The following is a 21,833-nucleotide window of genomic DNA, read 5'->3' as shown; positions in this document are numbered from 1 at the left end:
ATATATATATATATATATATATATATATATATATATATATATATATATATATATATATATATATAGATATATATATTTTAATCTTTAGTCAACAATATTTATGACTCGACCTCTAAGTGTGGGGTCAAATAGGCCCTCGAACTTTAGTTTAAAAGTCAATTAGGCCCCTAAACTTTTTAAAGGTTCAATTACACCCATCAACAATTCATTTAGGTGCAATGAAGTCTAAAAACAAGTTAATGACCTGCTATCACAGGTCATTAGGATTCAGGTCACATTCTGACGAATTTTTCGACAAAAAAAAGGTGACCAGCAACCGACCTAGATTTGTCAAAAATTTCTCCGGTCACTTCTTTTGTCAAAAATTTCGCGGTCACTTTTTTTTTTTTTTGTCGAAAAATTCGCCGGAAGGTGGCCTAAACCCTAATGACTTGTGATAGCAGGTCATTAATTTATTTTTGGGCTTCATTATACTTAAATGAATTGTTGATGTGTGTAATTGCACCTTTAAAAAGTTTAGAGACCTAATTGATTTTTAAACTAAAGTTCGAGGACCTATTTAACCATTTTCCCTTTTATTTTTTCTTTTGCCCCCTTCTTAAGAAAATTTCTGAATCTGCCCCGGTGAATGCATGCAATACGAAAACGGGCGTAAAAACCGGGTATCGCCAAGTCTACTGCAGTGCATTTTTTAATCACATCACAGATTCACAGAATCACATTTGGATTGAGTGTGAACCTGGACGTATTACGTAGACACCTTGGTCCTATCCGCTGCTTGCTGGCATTCTTGCTTCTTTATCTCCTCCCTCATTCCTGAGACAGGCCCCACTTTCATCTCTCTCTCTCTCTCACATAGAATTTTCAATTTTTCCTGCTTTCCAACAGAAGATATTTTGATCTCACAGCTAAATAATTTTTCCTAGAAGGGAAGGAGAACCAGAGAAGCAGTTGCAATGATCAATCGCCTTCTCGGGCACACTCTCAAGAGAGCCACCAACCAGGTTTGTATATATGGATTTGCTTTCTTGGGATTAACTTCTAGATTATTGCCACCAACCAACCAGGTTGAAATTCTGTGTTGGGAAAGTTGGGGTTTTGCCTCTCCGATTTTTTTGGGGAATTTAGTACTTTTATACATGTATAAACTCTGATTTTGAAAATTATACCCCGAGCATGAACATTGTAGGAACCCGACAATGGCCGATCGGAGAATAAACATTGAGCCATTTTTGACAAATTGTGGAGAAAAAACCGCGATCAGAGTGCCATTCCTAGGTTGTATGAATCAAAATGCGATTTAGGACTTGAGTTAAATCAAATTTGATTAAATAATGCCATCAATTGATTCGTTTTCAAGGTTGATTCCATTTTTATGTCCGAAAGTCTAAATGAACTCCTATTATAAATTAGTGCTGCTGTTTTACTCACACAACACAACTAAATGCATGAAATGAAAGATGAAAATGAAATTCTGTTGATATAAGATTTAAGAAAGACAAGAAAAACAAAATTACTTCTATACAAAATCAGTGTTATACATACCACTCTAACAAATGGTGGTAATGTTTATTTCTGGTATGGCACTCTCTGCTTGCTCATTTAGTCTTACTTTACAGGTTGGCTCCCATGTAAAGCATCTTCCTGCAGTTAGTGGTTCGCATGGATCTATTATTCGTAGACGCTCACCGACCAGATGGAGTAGTGCACAGGTATCTGTGCAGAATGATTCCACTGATGAAAAAGGGTAAGATACTACGTTCACATTATTGCCAAATATATCTCTGACTAGCTACTAGAAAATCTATCTTATGATATTGTCTGCAAGTATACAAATATTTGTGGTTGTTCTGAATTGGTTATACGAATAATATGTATATATAAAACTTCATTTCTTATTAACCAATGAGCCTTCATGTTCTCAGATTTAAGGGGCATGATATGTTGGCACCCTTTACTGCAGGGTGGCAAACTACCGATCTGCATCCCTTAGTAATAGAAAAGTCTGAGGTATGGATGTTGGTGATGTTTCCTATTTTGAAGAATCAAATGATCCCATTTAAATAATGTTGGGTCTTCTGGATAAGCCAATTCTCTTGTGGTGTTTCTACAGGGTTCCTATGTTTATGATATAAACGGAAAGAAATATCTTGATTCCCTGGCAGGTTTATGGTGCACAGCTTTAGGTATATTATCCCCTTATGTGACTTCAAGATACAAATATTTATCTAGTAGAACTAAGGAATTGTTTGTGTTTATAATCTCGTATGAATACACTGATTGCCACAATTGGCATCACATCCATTGAAATTGCTTAATGCTATCCTGGTACTGTTCTTTTAAATTTTACTGATAAAGGGCATGTAAGTCTTTGATGCGAACAATCTTTTCTTGCAATCTACTGAGTATTTTTGTTTTTGCTGTTATTTATCAGAAGTTACCTAACAATTTCAAATTTACTGCCGAAAAAATTAAGAGCAGAGCCTGTTTTCTTAAACAATTTCCATTATCTTTAGACATGGCACTTACTACATTGGAATTTTACTTTACTTTCCTTTTAACTGTTTGTTGATTTATCATTTCTTCTCTACTGAATGTGTACATGCCAATTAACATGATTGATCTTGTTCTGTGGACTTTCAGGTGGAAATGAACCACGTCTTGTTGATGCTGCTATGAAACAACTAAATACATTGCCATTTTATCACTCATTTTGGAATCGTACAACAAAGCCTTCTTTGGTATGTTTTAATTCTATGAATATGCATGTAGTCATTGCTGCTAAAATCTCATAACTGTAAACTTCTTGAGACATACAGGATCTTGCCAAGGAACTTCTAGATACATTTACTGCAAATAAAATGGCAAAAGCATTTTTCACAAATAGTGGATCAGAAGCCAATGACACACAGGTTTGCTACTTGCTAGAAATCCTTGATTAACATTGTTAAAAGCTAGAAAGGGTTCTTGTATATACATCTAACTTCAAGTTACAAGTCTATATATAGGTCTACAAGAGTAAACAATAATAAATAAAGAAACTACTCATCTCCCCAAGGCTTAATTACTAAGGCTTGTGAGCTGCCCATTTAATTACTAAGGCTAGTGAGCTGCCCAAGACTTTTAATATTCCAACACTCCCCCTCAAGCTGGAGCGTATAAATCAAAAGCTCCCAGCTTGCTACAAATGTATTCAATCCTAGGTCCACGGAGAGATTTGGTGAGAACATCAGTAAGTTGATCATTTGACCCAACAAATGTGGTAACAATGTCTCCGGATGCGACCTTCTCTCGTATAAAGTGGCAACAACCTCAATATGTTTAGTCCTTTCATGGTAGACAGGATTAGACGCAATGTGGAGTGCTGCTTGATTATCACAAATTAATTTCATAGGACCATGCTTATAGAAATTGAGTTCTGTAAGAAGTTGTTTAACCCAAATTAGCTCACATATTCCAAGTGCCATTGCTCGGTATTCAGCTTCTGCGCTTGAGCGTGCAACCACATCTTGTTTCTTACTTTTCCAAGAGACAAGATTACCTCCAAATAGAATACAATATCCTGATGTTGATCTCCTATCCCAAGGACATCCAGCCCAATCTGCATCTGTATAGCCAACAATTTCTGTATGTCCATGATCTTTATAGAGCAACCCTGTACCTGGAGACCTTTTCACATATCTCAATATTCTGACGGCTGCATCCCAATGACTTTGACATGGCTCTTGCAAAAATTGGCTAACTACACTTACAGCAAAGGAGATGTCTGGTTGAGTGATAGTCAAGTACAATAGCTTGCCAATTAATCTCCGATACTTACTTGGATTGGATAGGAGCTCCCCCTGTCTTGGAAGAAGTTTGACATTTGGATCCATGGGTGTGTCAACTGGTTTGCAATTTGTCATTCTTGTTTCTTCAAGAATATCCAAAACATATTTTCGTTGAGACACATAGATACCTTGTTTGGATTGAGCAACTTCAATACCAAGAAAATACTTCAATTTTCCAAGATCCTTTGTCTCGAAATGTTGAAACAAATGTTTCTTAAGCTGATTTGTTCCCTTCACTATCATTCCCTGTAATGACAATATCATCAACATAAACCACAAGATATATACTTTTTCCAAGTAGATGTTTATAGAAAACAGAATGGTCAGCCTTGCTTTGAATCATGCCAAATTGTTGGATCACATCTCTAAATCTCCCAAACCAGGCACGTGGAGATTGCTTCAACCCATAGAGAGAGCGCTTAAGACGACAAACAAGATTAACTCCTGTCTTAGCCACAAATCCAGGTGGCTGCTCCATATACACTTCCTCATTCAGATCCCCATGTAAGAAGGCATTCTTTATATCCAACTGATACAGTGGCCAGTGATGGTTGGCTGCCATTGAGAGTAAGAGGCGGATAGAAGTGATCTTGGCCACCGGTGAGAAGGTATTCGTGTAGTCAATGCCAAAAACCTGTGTGTATCCTTTAGCCACAAGTCGAGCTTTGAGTCTATCAACTTGTCCATCTGGACCAACCTTCACATTGTACACCCATCTACAACCAACCACAGTTTTACCAGGAGGTAAAGGTACTAACTCCCAAGTCCCGGAAGAATGTAGTGCTTTCATTTCATCAACCATTGCTTGAGTCCACCCTGGATTAGTTAATGCCTCCTTGACATTGTTTGGAACAAAAGCAGTTGACAAACTAGCAATGAAGGCACAATATGATGGAGAAAGATGTTTTTGTGAAAGGAAATTATAGATAGGGTAAGGATTTCGAGTGGATCTTTTACCTACCTGACTGGCAATGGGAGAGTCTGTCGTGGTGTTTTGGGCAGCATCATTGGGTAACAATGATGTAGAACATGACTCAACTGGATGTCTATCCTCTTGGGAATCTTGACGATTGCGTCGTTGGTAGGTGTACAACAACGGTGGAATATGTCCTTCCTCTTGAATGGTTGGAGTTGGAATAGTTCTTTCAGGAATAGGTATGGTCCTTTCAGGAACAATGGGAGATATAGGTTCTGAGAAAGTAGGAACAGGGAGAATTTCTGTGATTTCAATGGGTTCCCCTAGGAAATTAGACTCAATGGAGGTGGAAGAGAAAAAAGGTCTTGTTTCAAAAAAGGTAACATCGGAAGAGGTATAAAACCGGTGTGTTCTAGGACAGTAACACTTAAAGCTTTTTTGGAGGTGAGAATACCCAAGGAAAACACATTTTATTGCCTTGGCATCAAGTTTATCACGCCCTGGAGAAGTATTATGAACAAAGCAAGTACACCCAAAGATTCACAATGGAAGCTTATGGAGAGATTCTTGTGGACGTAAGATATGAAGAGGAATTTTTCCTTGCAAAACAGAGGAAGGCATCCAATTTATGAGATAGCAAGAGTGAAGTATAGCATGCCCTAAAAAATTCTTAGGTACCTTGTTATGAATAAGCAAAGTACGAGCTGTTTCAACAAGATGACAAATTTTTCGTTCAGCAACTCCATTCTGTTGAGGAGTTCTAGCACATGATGATTCATGAAGTATTCCATTTGAGGAAAAGAAAGAAGTGAAAGGGTCAGAAAAATATTCTCTTGCATTATCACTGCGTAAGATTTTGAGAGATGCCCCAAATTGATTCACAATTTCATTGTAGAATTTTTGAAACACATCAAATAATTCAAAACGATTCTTCATTAGAAAAACCCAAGTGCATCGAGAGAAATCATCAATGAAGACAACAAAATATGAGAAACCCAAAGTGGATGAAACTCGACACGGTCCCCAAACATCAGAGTGAACTAAAGAAAATGGGGTATTGGCCCTCTTATTCACTCTACTAGGATATGAAGCTCTTGAGTGCTTCCCAAGCTGACATGATTCACACTTTATGGTTTTTAAATTCGACAATCCAGGAACCAGTTGTTTTAATTTATTGAGGTCAGGATGTCCTAAACGACAATGGTTAAGAAGGGGTGAAATAGAAGTCGAGCAAGCTGTTTTGGTATTGGCGGAACATGAAAGATGGTATAGACCTCGTGATTCATATCCTACACCAATTGTCCCTTTTGTTTGACGGTTCTGAATAGCCACCGAATCAGAAGAAAAGGTGACAAGGCAATTAAGTGAGTGAGTAAGTTGATTAACTGAAATCAAATTGAAATGGCAACCAGGAATGTAAAGGACATTGGATAAAGACAAAGAATGAATGGTGACTTTTCCAATTCCTATAGCTTTTCCTTTTGATCCATCACCAAATGTGACATCGGGAAGAGAATCTGAGAACTCAATATTAGAGAAAAATGAGAGATTACCAGAAATGTGATCAGTGGCTCCAGAATCAAGAATCCAAGATGAATCAGATTTTAATGCAAGAGCAGTATGAGACAAGTTGGTCCTGGCAACTTTCAGCATGTTGTTTAAACTTTCATGTTTTGCCATAGCTTTCAGAAAAATATGAGAAAATCACCATATAATCGCAGACAAGGGACGAACTGATTTGGAAAATTTTGTCGGAAAAGGGATGATGAACAGTCACCGGCTGTAGGTGTTTGAGAGAAATTTCAGGCCCCAAAAAAGAGGCTCTGATACCATGTTAAAAGCTAGAAAAGGTTCTTGTATATACATCTAACTTCAAGTTACAAGTCTATATATAGGTCTACAAGAGTAAACAATAATAAATAAAGAAACTACTCATCTCCCCAAGGCTTAATTACTAAGGCTTGTGAGCTGCCCATTTAATTACTAAGGCTAGTGAGCTGCCCAAGACTTTTAATATTCCAACAAACATTTTGCTATTTGTTTATTAACTCCATTTTATCATGCATATGCCATACTGGCTTGGTGAAGTTTGCATGGAAAACTAGGCTTTCGCCATACATTCATATGAATGGCTGGGCCCCACTGCTCAACAGTTAAGATGTTCTTGTTTGCAGGAGAAATACCAATACATTGAAGCTCCCTAGTCAATGCAAAATATGGAGAGCTTAAAAGAATTTTCTATTTAAATCATAGCCTTTTATTTTTATTTAGTTCTTGCAGGTGGAATACTCCACTTTGTTGAATAATAGGAAAGTTGTCTTAGTTCCCTATTCTTATTAGTAGTTTCCTATTCCTATTAGGACTAATTTAGTATCTAGTTTAGTATATATAGAGGTCCATAGAAGTATAGAATAGACATTAAGAGAGACAATCTATTGTACTCTTTCATTATAATATATTCTCTATATTCTCTATATTCTCTTGTTATTTGGTTATCACATATTTTGCTTCCGCCTAACTGGCGGGTGGTGGTTATTCTCCACCCGCCAGACCTATCAATCCCTCAATTTCAACATGGTATCAGAGCCACTTTCCTAGGCTGTTTTTCTTCAATTATTGAAACCCTAATATAAACCCTAGCTTTCCGCCGCCGCTACTGCCACCGGAGGTTAACCACTGCCGCCACTGTTTTCTCTCGTTCCGACGCACTTCTAGTTGTTGTTCAAAGCAATAAACAGCACAGCCTTACTCGGAACCTCGTCGCGAGCCTTCGCTTGAAATCCGGTCACCATCCACCGTCGCACGCGCCCTCACGCGCCACCACCGCCGACGGACTACTTTAGTTTTTTTCCGGTCAGATCTCCTTTTCTCTGGCGGTTTTCTGGTCTCACCTCCTTCACCGCTGGATTCCTCTCCTTCTTGCGACCTTATCTGGAAAATTTCATCGCTTTCCTCCACCGCCGTCGTCCTCACGCGCCACTGCCGCCGTCACGCGCCGGCGCGTGAGTCTGCTTCTGGCGAGATTTTTCAGATGGTTGTTTTGCCCTTCTTTCAACTTTTTGGTGAAATTTGAAGGCTTCTTTGGGTTTGTTGCCGAACATTTTCCCATGGTGTTTGTGTTTTGGTATAACCGTGTTTGTTTCTTTATCTCCGGTATGCCTTATCCCATGGATGGTCAGTTTCAGCACTACTATAAAGGCCTTTGATTATTTCCCATGTTTCAAGTAAGGGGGAGTGTGACTATCTACAATTGGTGTGCTATCATTTACTATTATTTGCTATTTTATCTACTATGGGCTCCCTTTGCTATTCTTTGCTCCCTTTCTGCCTCTACCGCTCTCTTGTGTTATCGGGAGGTTGTTCATGTTCAACTCTATCCTTGGTGTGTTCATCTTCATTCCCGAGGTTCGTGTTCAATTCCGCCCTTGATGTGTTCATTCCCAAGATCGTGTTTAGCTTCGTCCTTGGTGTCTTCGTCTTTATTCCCAAGGATTGTGTTCAGCTCCGTTCTTGGTGCCTTTGTGTTCATTCCCAAGGAAGGGTCAGACATAGTGCAATCTTCTTTGAAGTCATCCGTCCTAGAGTGCTTATGTTGCTGCGATGGTGTTCGTGTTAGTCTTTACCCTTGGTGCCTCCATTCCCAAGGATGTTCATGACAAGCTTCGCCCCTGGTGCCTTCATTCCAAGGGTTGCATTGTCCCTCCGAAGCCATTCAGCACTGTTAACCCTAGTTGCATTTAATTTTCATATTTTCATTTGTAATTTTGGAGTGAGGTAGAGTGCTTGTTTTAATCCAAGCTTGGAACTTCAGATGTTCCAGCTTGAGGGGGAGTGTTGAATAATAGGAAAGTTGTCTTAGTTTCCTATTCTTATTAGTAGTTTCCTATTCCTATTAGGACTAATTTAGTATCTAGTTTAGTATATATAGAGGTCCATAGAAGTATAGAATAGACATTAAGAGAAGACAATCTATTGTACTCTTTCATTATAATATATTCTCTATATTCTCTTGTTCTTTGGTTATCACATATTTTGCTTCCGCCTAACTGGCGGGTGGTGGTTATTCTCCACCCGCCAGACCTATCAATCCCTCAATTTCAACACACTTAATAAATGAAGTCAGTTTTTTACTTTTTTTATTTGCAGGTGAAGTTGGTATGGTATTATAACAATGCACTTGGGAGACCAAACAAGAAAAAATTTATTGCTCGTGAAAAATCGTAAAATGACTCTTCTATGCACATTTACTTTTATTTGTTACATCATTGATGTTTACCAATGTTTTGTTTTCTTGTTTTTTGTTCATTCTGACAGATACCATGGATCAACGCTTATCGCAGCTAGTCTTTCTGGGTAATGTTCTTTTCAGCTTCTCATCTAAAGCCTTATAATCAGATAATTACTTTGATTTTTGAACAGTTCGTTTTGCTAATAATTTTCATTAACAGCCTTCCAGCACTACATCAAAAATTTGATCTGCCTGCTCCATTTGTATTGCACACTGACTGCCCTCATTATTGGCGCTATCATCTGCCAGGTTCTTATCTACCTTTCTTGTTTCTGTTGCCTGTTTAATGTAAGAAAATACCCATTGAGAATATGGAAATGTCTTTTCTCAGGTGAGACAGAGGGGGAATTCTCAACAAGGTTGGCAAATAACTTGGAAAATCTTATCCTCAAAGAGGGACCAGAGACGGTAATACTATTTGATATTCTCTTTACATTGTTTATTAATTTAAATGTGGCTTAGCTGTTTATCACCTCTCTCTTATGTGTTTTTTTTTTCCTTTGCTAGATAGCTGCTTTCATTGCGGAGCCAGTCATGGGGGCAGGTGGTGTGATACCACCACCAGCAACTTATTTTGATAAGGTGAGGCTCCTTTATCCGTTCTGGTTCTTCCCCTTTTTTATTTTTATTTTTATTTTTTTAATTTAAATAAATATTTTGCATATCTTTTCTCTTATAATCTAAAGATTGGGCCAAACCACACTAAAAGACTGAATATCACTCAACTGGGCTTTAATGCACATAGGCCAAACCACACTAAAAGGTTGAATCTATACAATAAGCTAGTCTTACCCATGACCTTATAAACCCATATGTTCTCTCTTATATTTTGAACGTGGGACTCTTAAAAGTTTCATTCTTCTGTTTATTTGGTGGAGATGGTGAATTTTGCAGTTGAGAGATTTGATATTCTTTTCTGGTGTATCTTTGAAACACTAATATCCATTTTAAATGTCCTTTTTTATTCTTTTCATGCCCGTCTTGAATCTTGATATTCTATAATTTCAGTATGCTAACGTTTTTCTATTTGCTACTCTATTTAATTTGGTGCTATTGGAATCTCTCTTTTTAAAATCCTGTTCACATCTACTTTTACATACTTCCGGTTAACTGAGTGCTCATCATTCTTATGCCAGATTCAAGCTGTAGTTAAGAAGTATGACATTCTTTTCATTGCGGATGAGGTAATATGTGCGTTTGGGAGGCTTGGAACAATGTTCGGCTGTGACAAATATAATATCAAACCTGATCTTGTCTCTATAGCAAAGGTAGATCAAATACCACTCAGTAAATTCTTACAACCTGCAATTCAACAGACGCCTCAAATTTTCCACGCTTCTTTCCAGGCTGTTTCTTCTGCTTATATGCCGATTGGGGCTGTCCTAGTGAGCCCTGAAGTATATGATGTAATACATTCCCAAAGCAATAAATTAGGTATCAACATGTTAATGTTAATTTTAACACATTTAAGTAACCGCCTCTGTTATATTTATCACAATGCCCTACAAAATTCTTGTTTTACCAGGTTCTTTCTCCCATGGTTTTACTTATTCTGGGCACCCGGTATCTTGTGCCGTGGCATTGGAAGCAGTAAAGATCTACAAGTACGTTTACTTATTACCTGATGTGCTAAACTTATCACCATCTGCTTGTAATGGCATTGGTGATTCTTCAAGATCAAGTTCAAAGATATCAAAAATGAAAATATCCAATAGATTGATCTGTGTGATATCACTATAATGCATTTCAGGGAGAGAAATATTATTGAGCAGGTTAATAGAATAGCTCCGAAATTCCAAGATGGTATAAAAGCCTTTTCCGACAGTCCTATCATTGGAGAGGTACATCTTATTTCCATCAAAATCGTATGTATTCCATAAAATAGTATTCATCATTATAATTCAATTTGCTCCCTCTTCTAAATTTGTAGATTCGAGGTCTTGGCTTGATCCTTGGGACCGAGTTTACTAACAACAAGTCTCCTAATGATCCTTTCCCTCCTGAATGGGGTAATTATAACATCCCTTGTATATATACTTGCATGATTTTCACAACTCATTCCCATTTCAAAAACAAACAAAAAAAAGAAAAAAACAAAAACTGGGTGTTAAATTTCCTTAGGTGTTGGTGCTTACTTCGGAGCTCAGTGTCAGAAAAAGGGGATGCTGGTCCGTGTAGCTGGCGATAACATAATGATGTCTCCTCCGTTTATAATGACTCCCGAGGAAGTTGATGAGGTACACTCCAACAGCCTTTTGAATAGTGTTGTAAAAATCGGCCTAGGCGCTAAGCGCCCCTAGGCTGAGGGGATTTTCCCGCTAGGCACCCCTTAGTCGGCCGGCCAACTTGGCGCTGAACTCGGCCGAGTTATATATATATATATATATATATATATATATATATATATATATATATATATATATATATATATATATATATATATATATATATCAGGGTTGTAAAAATCCCGCCTAGGCACCGAGTAATCGGCGCCTAGGCGCTAGGCGCCCATAGGCCGTGGCGATTTCCGCCCTAGGCTCCCGCCTAGGAGACCGGCCGCCTAGGCGCCCGCCTAGCGCCTAATTCAGCCGCCTAGCGCCTAACTCGTCCGATTACGTCGAGTTAACTCGTCAATTTCTGTCGAGTTAGTCGAGTTAACCCGACCGACTCGACCTTGCTAATTTTTTCCATTTATATGACATATAGATATAATATGACATATATACACTTGTAGACTAGTTTGATACTTTCAATCTTTGGATGATTGAAGTATTTGGGTATTTCATTTGAGTTTTTTTTTTTTTAAATATTCTTTTGATGTTATGACTTATGAATTGTCATTATGCCATTTATTTAGATGTGTTATTTGATAAAATGTTGAAAACAACCTCATTAAAATTGTCAAATTGCAAGTCTGCTACTGTTTTTTTCGCGACCGCCTAGCGCCGCCTAGATTCCACCTAGGCGCCGACTAGGCCGCTTAGGCGCTGCCCGGGCGCCCGACTAGCGCCCAGCGCCTACTGCAACCATGATATATATATATATATATATATATATATATATATATATATATATATATATATAGGCGCTAGGCGCCTGACTAGCGCTAGGCGCCTAACTAGCGCCTAGCGCCTAGCGCCTTCTGCAACCTTGCTTTTGAAACATCACTTCTTGACTCATTCATCCCATTCTTGAAAGCTTCATTTGTCTAGTTTCCTTTTTGAGCTTTTCTGATATTGGGCGTCTCTGATTCCAGTTGATCAGTATATACGGGGAGGCGTTGAGGGAGACCGAAAGGCGAGTAGAAGAACTCAAATCCCAGAAGAAGTAAATTTGATGGTTACCAAAGCTCATTGCTATTCAAAACAAAGTGTAAAACATAAATAAGGATGTTGAGTAGGAGGTTTCAGCTTCTGCTTCTTCTGGATTGTCCTTACTCTCTTTATGCTGGTTGTTGAACACTGAATGTAGAGTAAGGGAATAAACATTTTATTGTTATACTAGAAAAATTTGCATGTGCGTTCAATTTCCAATAAAAAGAAAAGATGTAAGTAAAATTATTGGGTGGATTGATCCAGGGAACTGCAGGGGAATGGTTAGCCAACTTTACCTATAATATTGGGTTTTGTACTGTGTTGACGGGCCCATTGAGAAATGTTTGGAAACCCAGAAAATGATTTTTGAAAATCATTTTTTGAATTTTTAGTGTTTGGCTAGGTAGGAAAATGGAAAGTCAACGGAAAATCATTTTAGGCTGTGTTTGGAAATCCAAAAAATGATTTCTTTTCCGGGTTTCCCATGTTTAGCAAGGCTTGAAAAACCCAGTCAACGGAAAACATTTTCCGTTGACTGGGGAAAAGCAAGCCAATTTGGCAGAAAATGACTTCCGCCAAATTTTGGCGGAAGTCATTTTCCGCCAAATGACTAATAATGTTTCCGCCAGAAATATTTAAAAAAAAAAAAAACAAAAAGCAGTGAGGATTGGGAACCAGAGAGAGCTTCTCTCGGTTCCCCTTGCCGGAAGAAACCAGAGAGAACTCTCTCTGATTTCTTCCGGCAAGGGGAACCAGAGAGAAGCTCTCTCTGGTTCCCCTCACCAGAAGAAACTAGAGAGAAGTTCTCTCTGGCTTCTTCTGGCAAGGGAAACCACAGAGAAGCTCTCTGGTTCCCCTCGCCGGAAGAAGCCAGAGAGAACTTCTCTCTAGTTTCTTCCGTCATTTTTTTTTTAAAGCTTTTAATAATTACTATTATTTAATAACAAAAATAATTATTATTATAAATATTTTTTATTTTAAATAAAATAATTAATTATATAAAATATTTAATTATACCATTCTACCTCATTTTCCAGAAAATGAACCAAACACACAAAGAAAGTTTTCTGCTGTGCTCCCAAACACAAGAAAGGAAAATGTTTTCCGGAAAATGACTCATTTTTCAAAAGTCATTTTTCTGCTTTCCAAACGGACCCTAAATCTTCCGTAAAATGACTTTCCTCTTATTTTAGGGGAAGTCATTTTACATTCTTAGCTCTGCACTTCAGCAGCTCCGTCCCCTGAATAGAAACAAAGGAAACTCCAACAACTTCACCAACAAATCTCCACCAGCCGGGGAAGTATAGATGTTTTTCGGCGGTGGGTTTTCCTCCCACTGCCGGAAACCAGTAACTGATTTTCGCATCGGAAATCAGTTCTGATGCGGAAACCAATTCTGGTTTCTGATGTCAAAATCAGTGAATCACTAGCTAAATTGGAGTGTTTTGGTTATGTATCTTATTTCTAAAATTTTATGTATATGATTTCTTAAAATTTTATTGGTATTAATTCTAAATTGGAGTCCTTTGATTGAGTTTGCAGAATTTTATTGGTATTAATGCTAAAATGTTGAAGTATACAATTTTGTTCATTTTCTGGAAAATCAACCAAACACAAAATGACAGTTTTTCATTGTGCAGCCAAACACAGGAAAGGAAAATGTTTGTCATTTTCCTGAAAACATTTTCCAGAAGTTATTTTCTTGCTTTCCAAACGAACCCTTAATGGAGGAGTGTAAGCGGGGATTGCAAAGGCAGGAAAAGTTATTGCGTGGATCGTGGTAAAAAAAATGACGTCGTTTTGTGTATTTTTTTTTTCACGCAACCTCCAGCAACTTACATTTTTATAATTCATAAGGTACATTATTCTAAAGCATAATGTACATTATATTACTCCAGAAGTTTCATTATTCTAACACGTAATGTATATTATTTTAACATGTAATGTACATTATTTTAACACATAATGTACATTATTCTAATACATAATGTACATTATTCTAACACATTATGTACATTATTTTTACTCATAATCAGGGTTGTAAAAATCTCGCCTAGGCACCGAGTAATCGGCGCCTAGGCGCTAGGCGCCCATAGGCCGTGGCGATTTCCGCCCTAGGCTCTTGCCTAGGAGACCGGCCGCCTAGGTGCCCGCCTAGCGCCTAACTCGTCTGATTACGCCGAGTTAACTCGTCAATTTCTGTCGAGTTAACCCGACCGACTCGACCTTGCTAATTTTTTTCATTTATATGACATATACATATAATATGTCATATATATACTCGTAGACTAGTTTGATACTTTCAATCTTTGGATGATTGAAGTATTTGGGTATTTCATTTGAGTTTTTTTTTTTTTTTTAATATTCTTTTGATGTTATGACTTATGAATTGTCATTATGTCATTTATTTGGATGTGTTATTTGATTGAATGTTGAAAACAGCCTCTTTAAAATTGTCAAATTGCAAGTCTGCTACTGTTTTTTTCGCGACCGCCTAGCGCCGCCTAGATTCCGTCTAGGCGCCGACTAGGCCGCTTAGGCGCTGGGCGCTGCCCGGGCGCCCGACTAGCGCCTACTGCAACCATGCTCATATTATTCAACGTCGTCGGTTTTGGACCGTGGTCTATACAATAATTTGTCCAAAAGTAGGGTAAGTTATTATATGGATCATAGTTTTATATTTTTAATATATTAAAAGTACATTATTTGTGTAATAAATGTATAATTAAAGGAGAAAAAGGGAGAAAGGGATGGAGGAGAGTGACATTCTTTGGAGAGAATGTTCTTTCTGAAGAAAAGAGGGGAGTGGCCGAATGGCATGTGCTGGTATGCACCACTGACGTGCGCGCACACGCCTGTGATGGTTCATGTCATTAAATTAAACAAAAATACAATTTTATCCTCAATACTCAATACTGTTGAGGAGACAAAAAAATTATTTTCTTTTAATTGAATGTTGAGGCAATTGTTTTTTTTTTTTGTTTTTTTGTTTTTTTGTTTTTTTTTTTTAAATTTTAATTTCTATATCTATATATACCCTAAACTCTCAATTTGTTTTTTACACTTCTATTTCCTCTCAAAATTTTTCCACTTAATTTGCAATTCATCACAATATGTCTTCAAATAATCATAGAGAGAGTGAATTTCATTTTTGGTCCAACTATTATAGGGCATTTAGTCCACCTTAATTAATTTTGTCACATTGTGACCACTGTTATTATAAGTGTTCCACTTTTAGTCCACCGTTATAATTTCCGTCATTTGGCCGTGTAGTCCAAGGGTATTTTCGTTAGTAATCGGTGCTCACAAGGTACTTTCTTTCTACATATTGTTTGTTTTTTTTTTTTTTTTTTTTTTTTTCGCTTTGGAACGAACGCCTTTCATAGCGTTTTGTCCCCGTGTTGTGATGATTTCAGTCCCTCGAGCTTTGGCACATGGCAAAGAATGAACAAGATGATCCACTTTGGTAGTATACCATTTGCTAGTTTAGTAGTTTCTCCAAGTGGTGACAATATGGGAGATTAAGCTGTGGAAGTGAAGAATATATTTTGTCTGCAAGCAAGCAGGAAGAAGAAGACGGCGAGGCGCAACATCTCGAGGGTGGCGACAACTGCCTGAGACTTGGTTATCGGAAAGTGGTGGCTTAGGATGTATGAGTATGAAATACGATAAAGTACGACTTTAAGTGTGGTTGTATGACTTGTGGTGGAAAAAGGTTGAAAAAATATACTCCGTATAAGTCATTAAATGGGAAAGGACAACATTGTCCTTGAGAAAACGGTTTGAGACGGTCAATTTTAACAAAAGGACTATAGATGGCTAGAAATCAAAAGTAAGAGGGTTATGAGTGATTGATTTAAAAGTTAAGACTAAAAATGGTGGTGGCACCAAAGTTGGAAGACATCCGCTGGTATTTACTCTTAAGAATACTATCTGTTTCTTTGCTACGAGCTAAAGGCTATAATCACAACACGTTATCAGCACGCTACCAATATTCTTCTTTGGTGAACGGTAAGCTAAATTTTTATCCCGAATTGCTAAATCTGTTGGAAAAATAGCTTAAAATGGCATATTAAGTGGCTATTTTGTGGTACAATTATCAGTGGAGTCCACTTCCGATTTGGGTCGGGTCAAAGTGGATTCGGGTTCTTCGTAGTGAGACGAAGAAATTGATATATTGTACGCTCAAAACGGATAATGGGTGAATGAGATATTGATTCTCAAAGTAGACGCATTGAGTTGGAAAAATGAAGGGAAAAGTGAACTTTGTCCCACATTGGTTTGGAAAGAGGATTTCACCCCCCTTTTATACAAGGGCTCTTTTGGAGCTTGTAGAATTGTATAGCATAGAGGTTGGGGGGGGGGGGGGGGGGGTGCAAATTAAATTCCAACTAGACACGAGATTGGCAAGACTTGATTCAAGCCCGAGCTCGTGTGTGCCAACACCCAACACGAGAGTGCTCCACTCTCGTGCGCTGGTCGAGACCAAACAACACAACACGAGAGTTGCTCTCGTAGGAGCAAGTGATTTACAACAAGTGAACCTTTTCTTCTCAAAACTCTGCTCCTACTCCTTTCTTGCTACTGTGTTTTGCCCGTGCTCTTGTTCGCCGGGTTCGCTCGTTTGAACTCTGCTCCTACTCCTTTCTTGCTATTGTGTTTTGCCCGTGCTCTTGTTCGCCGGGTTCGCTCGTTTGGGTGCTCAAACGTCGAACTACGTTTTATCCTGGGAAACCTAGGCTACAACGCTCCTAGCACTTTTGGGAGGTGGCAAATAAGGTTTTAAGGAAAGACAGGCACTTCGCCTAACTCGTACTACTCTTTCTTCCTTCTCCTTCTTTCTTGGTTTTGGATTACGCTTTTAAGCAAAAATCCGTTCTCCCTCTTTTGATATATTCGTTGGATTGGACTTATAATCTGAGGATTATTAGTTACAATTTTGGTTGATATATATTGATATATCTTTTTCGTAGATATACATGTATATATAACCTTTGGGTCCGTTTTATATATATTTGTGTGTATATATATATTTCGGATAAATATCCAATAATATTTTATATACTTGTGTGTGTATATATAAATATTATTTTTGGGATATTAAATTGATTTTGGTTCATTATCACCAACAAAATCTGCCAATAATTGCATATTTGTGTTATGTGGATCTATAGATATATGATAATTGATATGAAATTTGTTAATATTCATGTTTATCCTGTTATCCATGGTTACTATATTATATAATATATTCCAGAATACATTGTGTATATATTGTTCAGAATACGTTATGTATATATATATATATATATATATATATATATATATATATATATATATATAAACCTCGTATTTAATTTTCTAATTTTTTTTTTCAAAATATACAAATATTTTTCAAAAAGAAAAATCATCACAACCTGATGTATTTCCAATTGTTTCACTACTTTTGAATTGCCAAAAAACACAAAAATATCAAACAATTTTTTTTTTTCTCAACAAAATTTTTTATATATACAAACAATACGGACTAAATGAATTTCAAAACATATATATATATATATATATATATATATATATATATATATATATATATATATATATATATTTGTTCCGAAAACTGAACATTTTTCCTAAAAATTTCCGAAACATTTGTCATTATTTCAAAAAAAAAAAAAAAAGAAAAAGCAAAATTTCAGATCCTTATGTTATTCGAATAATAATACAAAAAAAACCTACTTTTGGCCGATCTGCAACCATTTTTTTTCTCTCCGATCTATGTTTTGGCGACGGCGGCTCGGCTCGGCGATGGCAACGACAATTTTGTGCAATCAGCGTTCTGTCTAATCGACGACGACGGTGGATCGATTGCTCTTCTCGGTGATTCCTTGTGCTTTGCCGTTCTGTTTCTTCGTGTTTTTGCCAATTCTATTACTTTTTGCTTTCTCATTCCTGTGTCAAAGGACAATTTTTTTTTATTCCTTGCTATAAATTCATTGGGCCAAGGTTTGGGCTTTTTGGCCAAATCTGTAATTAAACAAAGAAAAGTTCTTAATGGATAACTAAAACTGGGCGTTCATCTTGAGCTCTCTCTCGAGCCTCTTCCTCTTGTTCATGGTAACAAGCTCCCCCTCCTTGTACTTGATTGCAAGGTTGTTCCCCTCTTGTTGATTGTTGTCTTTCTAGCTTTTATGGTTGGTGAATTTGTTAACTGGTATACATTTATGGCTAGGGTAATGACTTGCATTTATGATGTAAAAGAGGTTGGTGAGCATTCATTACCGGGGCTAGTTATTTTGAGGTTTCTATCAACCCTTTTCTACCCACCAAACAGTGTTATTGTTCACTATTCCACTGAAACATTCCCTTCATCCATTTACTGTGCACTAACAATGTTCTTGAGTAGCAAACACAAAGAAACACTGGAGAAGCACTACGCGAGCCTCAACATCCAAGATGACGATAAGGTGGAGGTTGATCTTCCCTATGGTGAGCTAAATACTGAGGAGGAGGATACTTTCATGCTGGTAGGAACTCTTCTCACTAAGAAGGGCGTGAAGTTCAACTATTTGAAAGAAACCCTAGCACAAGCTTGGAGACCGGGGAAGGGGATTATAGCGAAAGAGATCTCAAAAAACCTCTTCATCTTCTACTTCTTCCACGAGAAGGACAGGCTGAGAGTTCTTGAAGATAGTCCCTGGTCATTTGAACAGAACCTCTTAGTCATCCACAAACTGGAGCATGATGAGTCACCTTACAGCATGGATCTAACGACAGCGGACTTCTGGGTCCAAATCCACAAGCTCCCTCGGAAGCTTTGTACATTGCAGTTGGTAGAGGCATTGGGAACTCACTTTGGTCAGTTTGTCAAGGCAGACCTCACGAACTTTGACGGATCATGGAAGTCCTTTGTCAGACTAAGGGTGTGCTTGGACATCACTAAACCTCTGAAAAGAAAACTCAAGATTAAACCCCCATGAGGTGATGCTCTGACCTTGGAGTGTAGGTATGAAAGACTGCCTACGTTCTGTTTTGTCTGTGGGAGGTTAGGGCATGCTGAGAGATTTTGTCCTTCCGAGTTCGAAACTCAAAGCGATGTGTTTGAAAGGGCTTACGGTCCGGAACTGAGAGCATTCGGACGTTGGGGCCAAAACTCTTAAATCAGATGGATTTTTGAGGATTTCCCTTCCAAGAAAACTCCGATGACCGGAGATAGTACCGTCGACTGGGAGAATGAGTTAGGGCGTGTGCAAGACTCGATGTACGAGGAACAGATGATACAAAATGATCAAGAGACATTCTATTACCCAGAGGTTATTGGACAATCAGAGAAAGAACAAGGCAACAACGCAACATGCATTAAATATCCTGAGAAGCATTAATGCGCCTATGATGGGGTAGGTCTCGAGATCCCTAACCAGATTCCAGTGTTGGGCTTCCTAGTTAATGAACAAAAGAGAAGGATGCGGGATGAGGAACTTATTGGGCTTATTGAGAGGCCAGTCTTGAAGATTTCATGTTTGGGCTGGAAGAGCCCATGTGTGACAATCCAAAAATAATTTTTCTAAATTCTATTTTATAAATTTCAAAATAGCTATTTTCACTTTTCCAAATTTTTTTTCGAAAAGAGTGTTTGAATTAAATATTTTAAATTGAGTTTTAGATAAATTCAACACCAAGAGTTATTCTATTTCGAAAATCCTAAGTTTCGGGTACATTTATGTACCAAGTTTTGACCCAAAAAGTCAATATGAGTGAAACTTGAGAGGAACATGTGAAACCTAAACCAAGTGTTTTAACTAGAAACTATTTCTATTAAATTCTATTTTTACCCAAAGTTATCCAAAATCATTTTTAAGATCTTGGTCCATGATACAAGGTGAAACATAGAATGTCTACAAAACCTTTGTCTGATCTTTTAGAACAAGCACAAAAAATTACCCTTTTAACCCCAACCAATCATTTGTTTCCTACCTAGGGTTTTGGACTCTATAAAAGCTTCACTATTCTATTGAATCCTCCTGATCCCATTCTTTGCCTCTCCCAAGCCCTAGTCTGCCAAGAAGAAGAGAAAACACAGTAAGATTTCCAAGCTTTCATTCTCATCCCTTCATTTCATCTTCTATTCAAGGTTTCCCTTTCCCTGCCTTCAATCTCTGAGGTTTCCTTCCTTAAGTGTTGTTTGTGTGGCTTGTTTGAGGAGTTTAGGAAGTGAAGGTGGTGAAAGCTGAGTAGAGAGGAAGGGGGGATCCACACAAGAAGAAGAAGCTAAATGTATAAACCATGGACTCCCAAACTAGATTTTTTACTATGTTAAATGCTAGAAGTGAGAAATAATGTTTAGAAATGCTAGATAATGTTTGCTGTTGAGCTATTTGTGTGTTGTTGATGATCTATGATTGATTTATTGAGGTTTGGAAGGGTTGGATTGCATCTGGTTTTGTCTATAGGTGAAGAAGTTTGGGTTTGGTGCACACAGAAGGTGCACCAGTAGACCCAACGAGGCTAGCCAACGGACCTTGGCAAGGTCTGCTGGCTAGAACCGTGAAGCTACGGACCGCTGGGATCTGTTGCCCTGTACCATTGCTTGGCGGGGCTTCCCAAGCCCCGTCCGTCACTCACCAAGCTCCGCCAGGCCAAAGAAGTTTCTGGCCGGGCCCTCTGTGGCTCAGCTACGTGTCGTTCAGACCGGGACTCGTGGGCCCTTGAGGCTCGGACACTCGGGCTCGTTACGAAGCACTAGTAGAAGTTAGTTTCGTTTGATTTGGAATTAGAAAGCATTAGTTACAGATAGAAATGTTGAAAGAAAGAATGCCCTGCATATTTGATTATCTGTGAACCTATATCAGTAAATGAGATTATAGCTTTTCAGTGTTGATATTTGATTGAGAAGCATGCCTAAATACATGTTAGAATTTATTGAGAAGATTTGTTAAGTTATTGAGAATTTGGCATGAATAGTGCATAATTCCCTTGTTTCACAGTGAATGAAATTGCTAGCATCTGAGTATGTTTTGAGTTGAGAAGCATGTTTAATACTTGATAGTATTTATTGAGAAGATTTGCTAAATTGTGAGATTTTGGCATAAAGCAGTGTATATTTCCATTTCACAGTAAAGAGCATGTTAGCAGACAAAACATGAAATTGGTCCTTGAGTATTTGTGTAGTTTTTGAGTTCAAGTTATGAAATATCAGATTGACATTTGCTTACAAGAATTATTTGATTAAATGTGCTAATTGCATTGCTTAGCTCATGAATAGTAGAATTGTTGAGATTATTGATTTCTTGCATAAGTCACTGTTTTACAAACTTGCATTTGAAAAGGGCATTTTGCCACTTTTAAAGATTAAGTACAGTAAAGGCTCAAAGTGAAGCCTTAAGCTATTTTCAAAACCTATATCTATTTTGGAAAATCTCTATCTATTTGCATTGGGAAGATTGCATGAGATTTGATTTCCAAAATGTGAGAAAGAGAAGTTGTTGAGA

At 37.7% G+C, this 21,833-nt stretch overlaps 1 protein-coding gene across 1 annotated transcript; it reads left to right on the top strand.

Moving 5' to 3' along the window:
* Positions 1–732: 732 nt before the first annotated feature.
* On the top strand, positions 733–12,585 carry LOC109157385 (gamma aminobutyrate transaminase 1, mitochondrial-like). The gene is made up of 18 exons (XM_019305299.1): positions 733–1,004; positions 1,620–1,747; positions 1,926–2,010; positions 2,114–2,186; positions 2,644–2,741; positions 2,820–2,912; positions 8,893–8,966; positions 9,061–9,099; positions 9,195–9,283; positions 9,366–9,442; positions 9,542–9,616; positions 10,171–10,302; positions 10,381–10,468; positions 10,560–10,638; positions 10,785–10,875; positions 10,965–11,043; positions 11,156–11,271; positions 12,291–12,585. Exons 1-18 carry the CDS (start codon positions 957–959, stop codon positions 12,363–12,365), a joined length of 1,539 nt encoding a protein of 512 aa, XP_019160844.1. The 5' UTR covers positions 733–956; the 3' UTR covers positions 12,366–12,585.
* The last annotated feature ends 9,248 nt before the right edge of the window (positions 12,586–21,833 follow it).

The sequence above is a fragment of the Ipomoea nil genome, unplaced genomic scaffold (genome assembly GCF_001879475.1).
Source record: "Ipomoea nil cultivar Tokyo-kokei standard unplaced genomic scaffold, Asagao_1.1 scaffold2779, whole genome shotgun sequence".
In the NCBI taxonomy this organism is placed as follows: Eukaryota; Viridiplantae; Streptophyta; class Magnoliopsida; order Solanales; family Convolvulaceae; genus Ipomoea; species Ipomoea nil.
The sequence above is the reverse complement of the archived record's forward strand: the minus strand, read 5'-3'. Positions and strand labels throughout refer to the sequence as shown.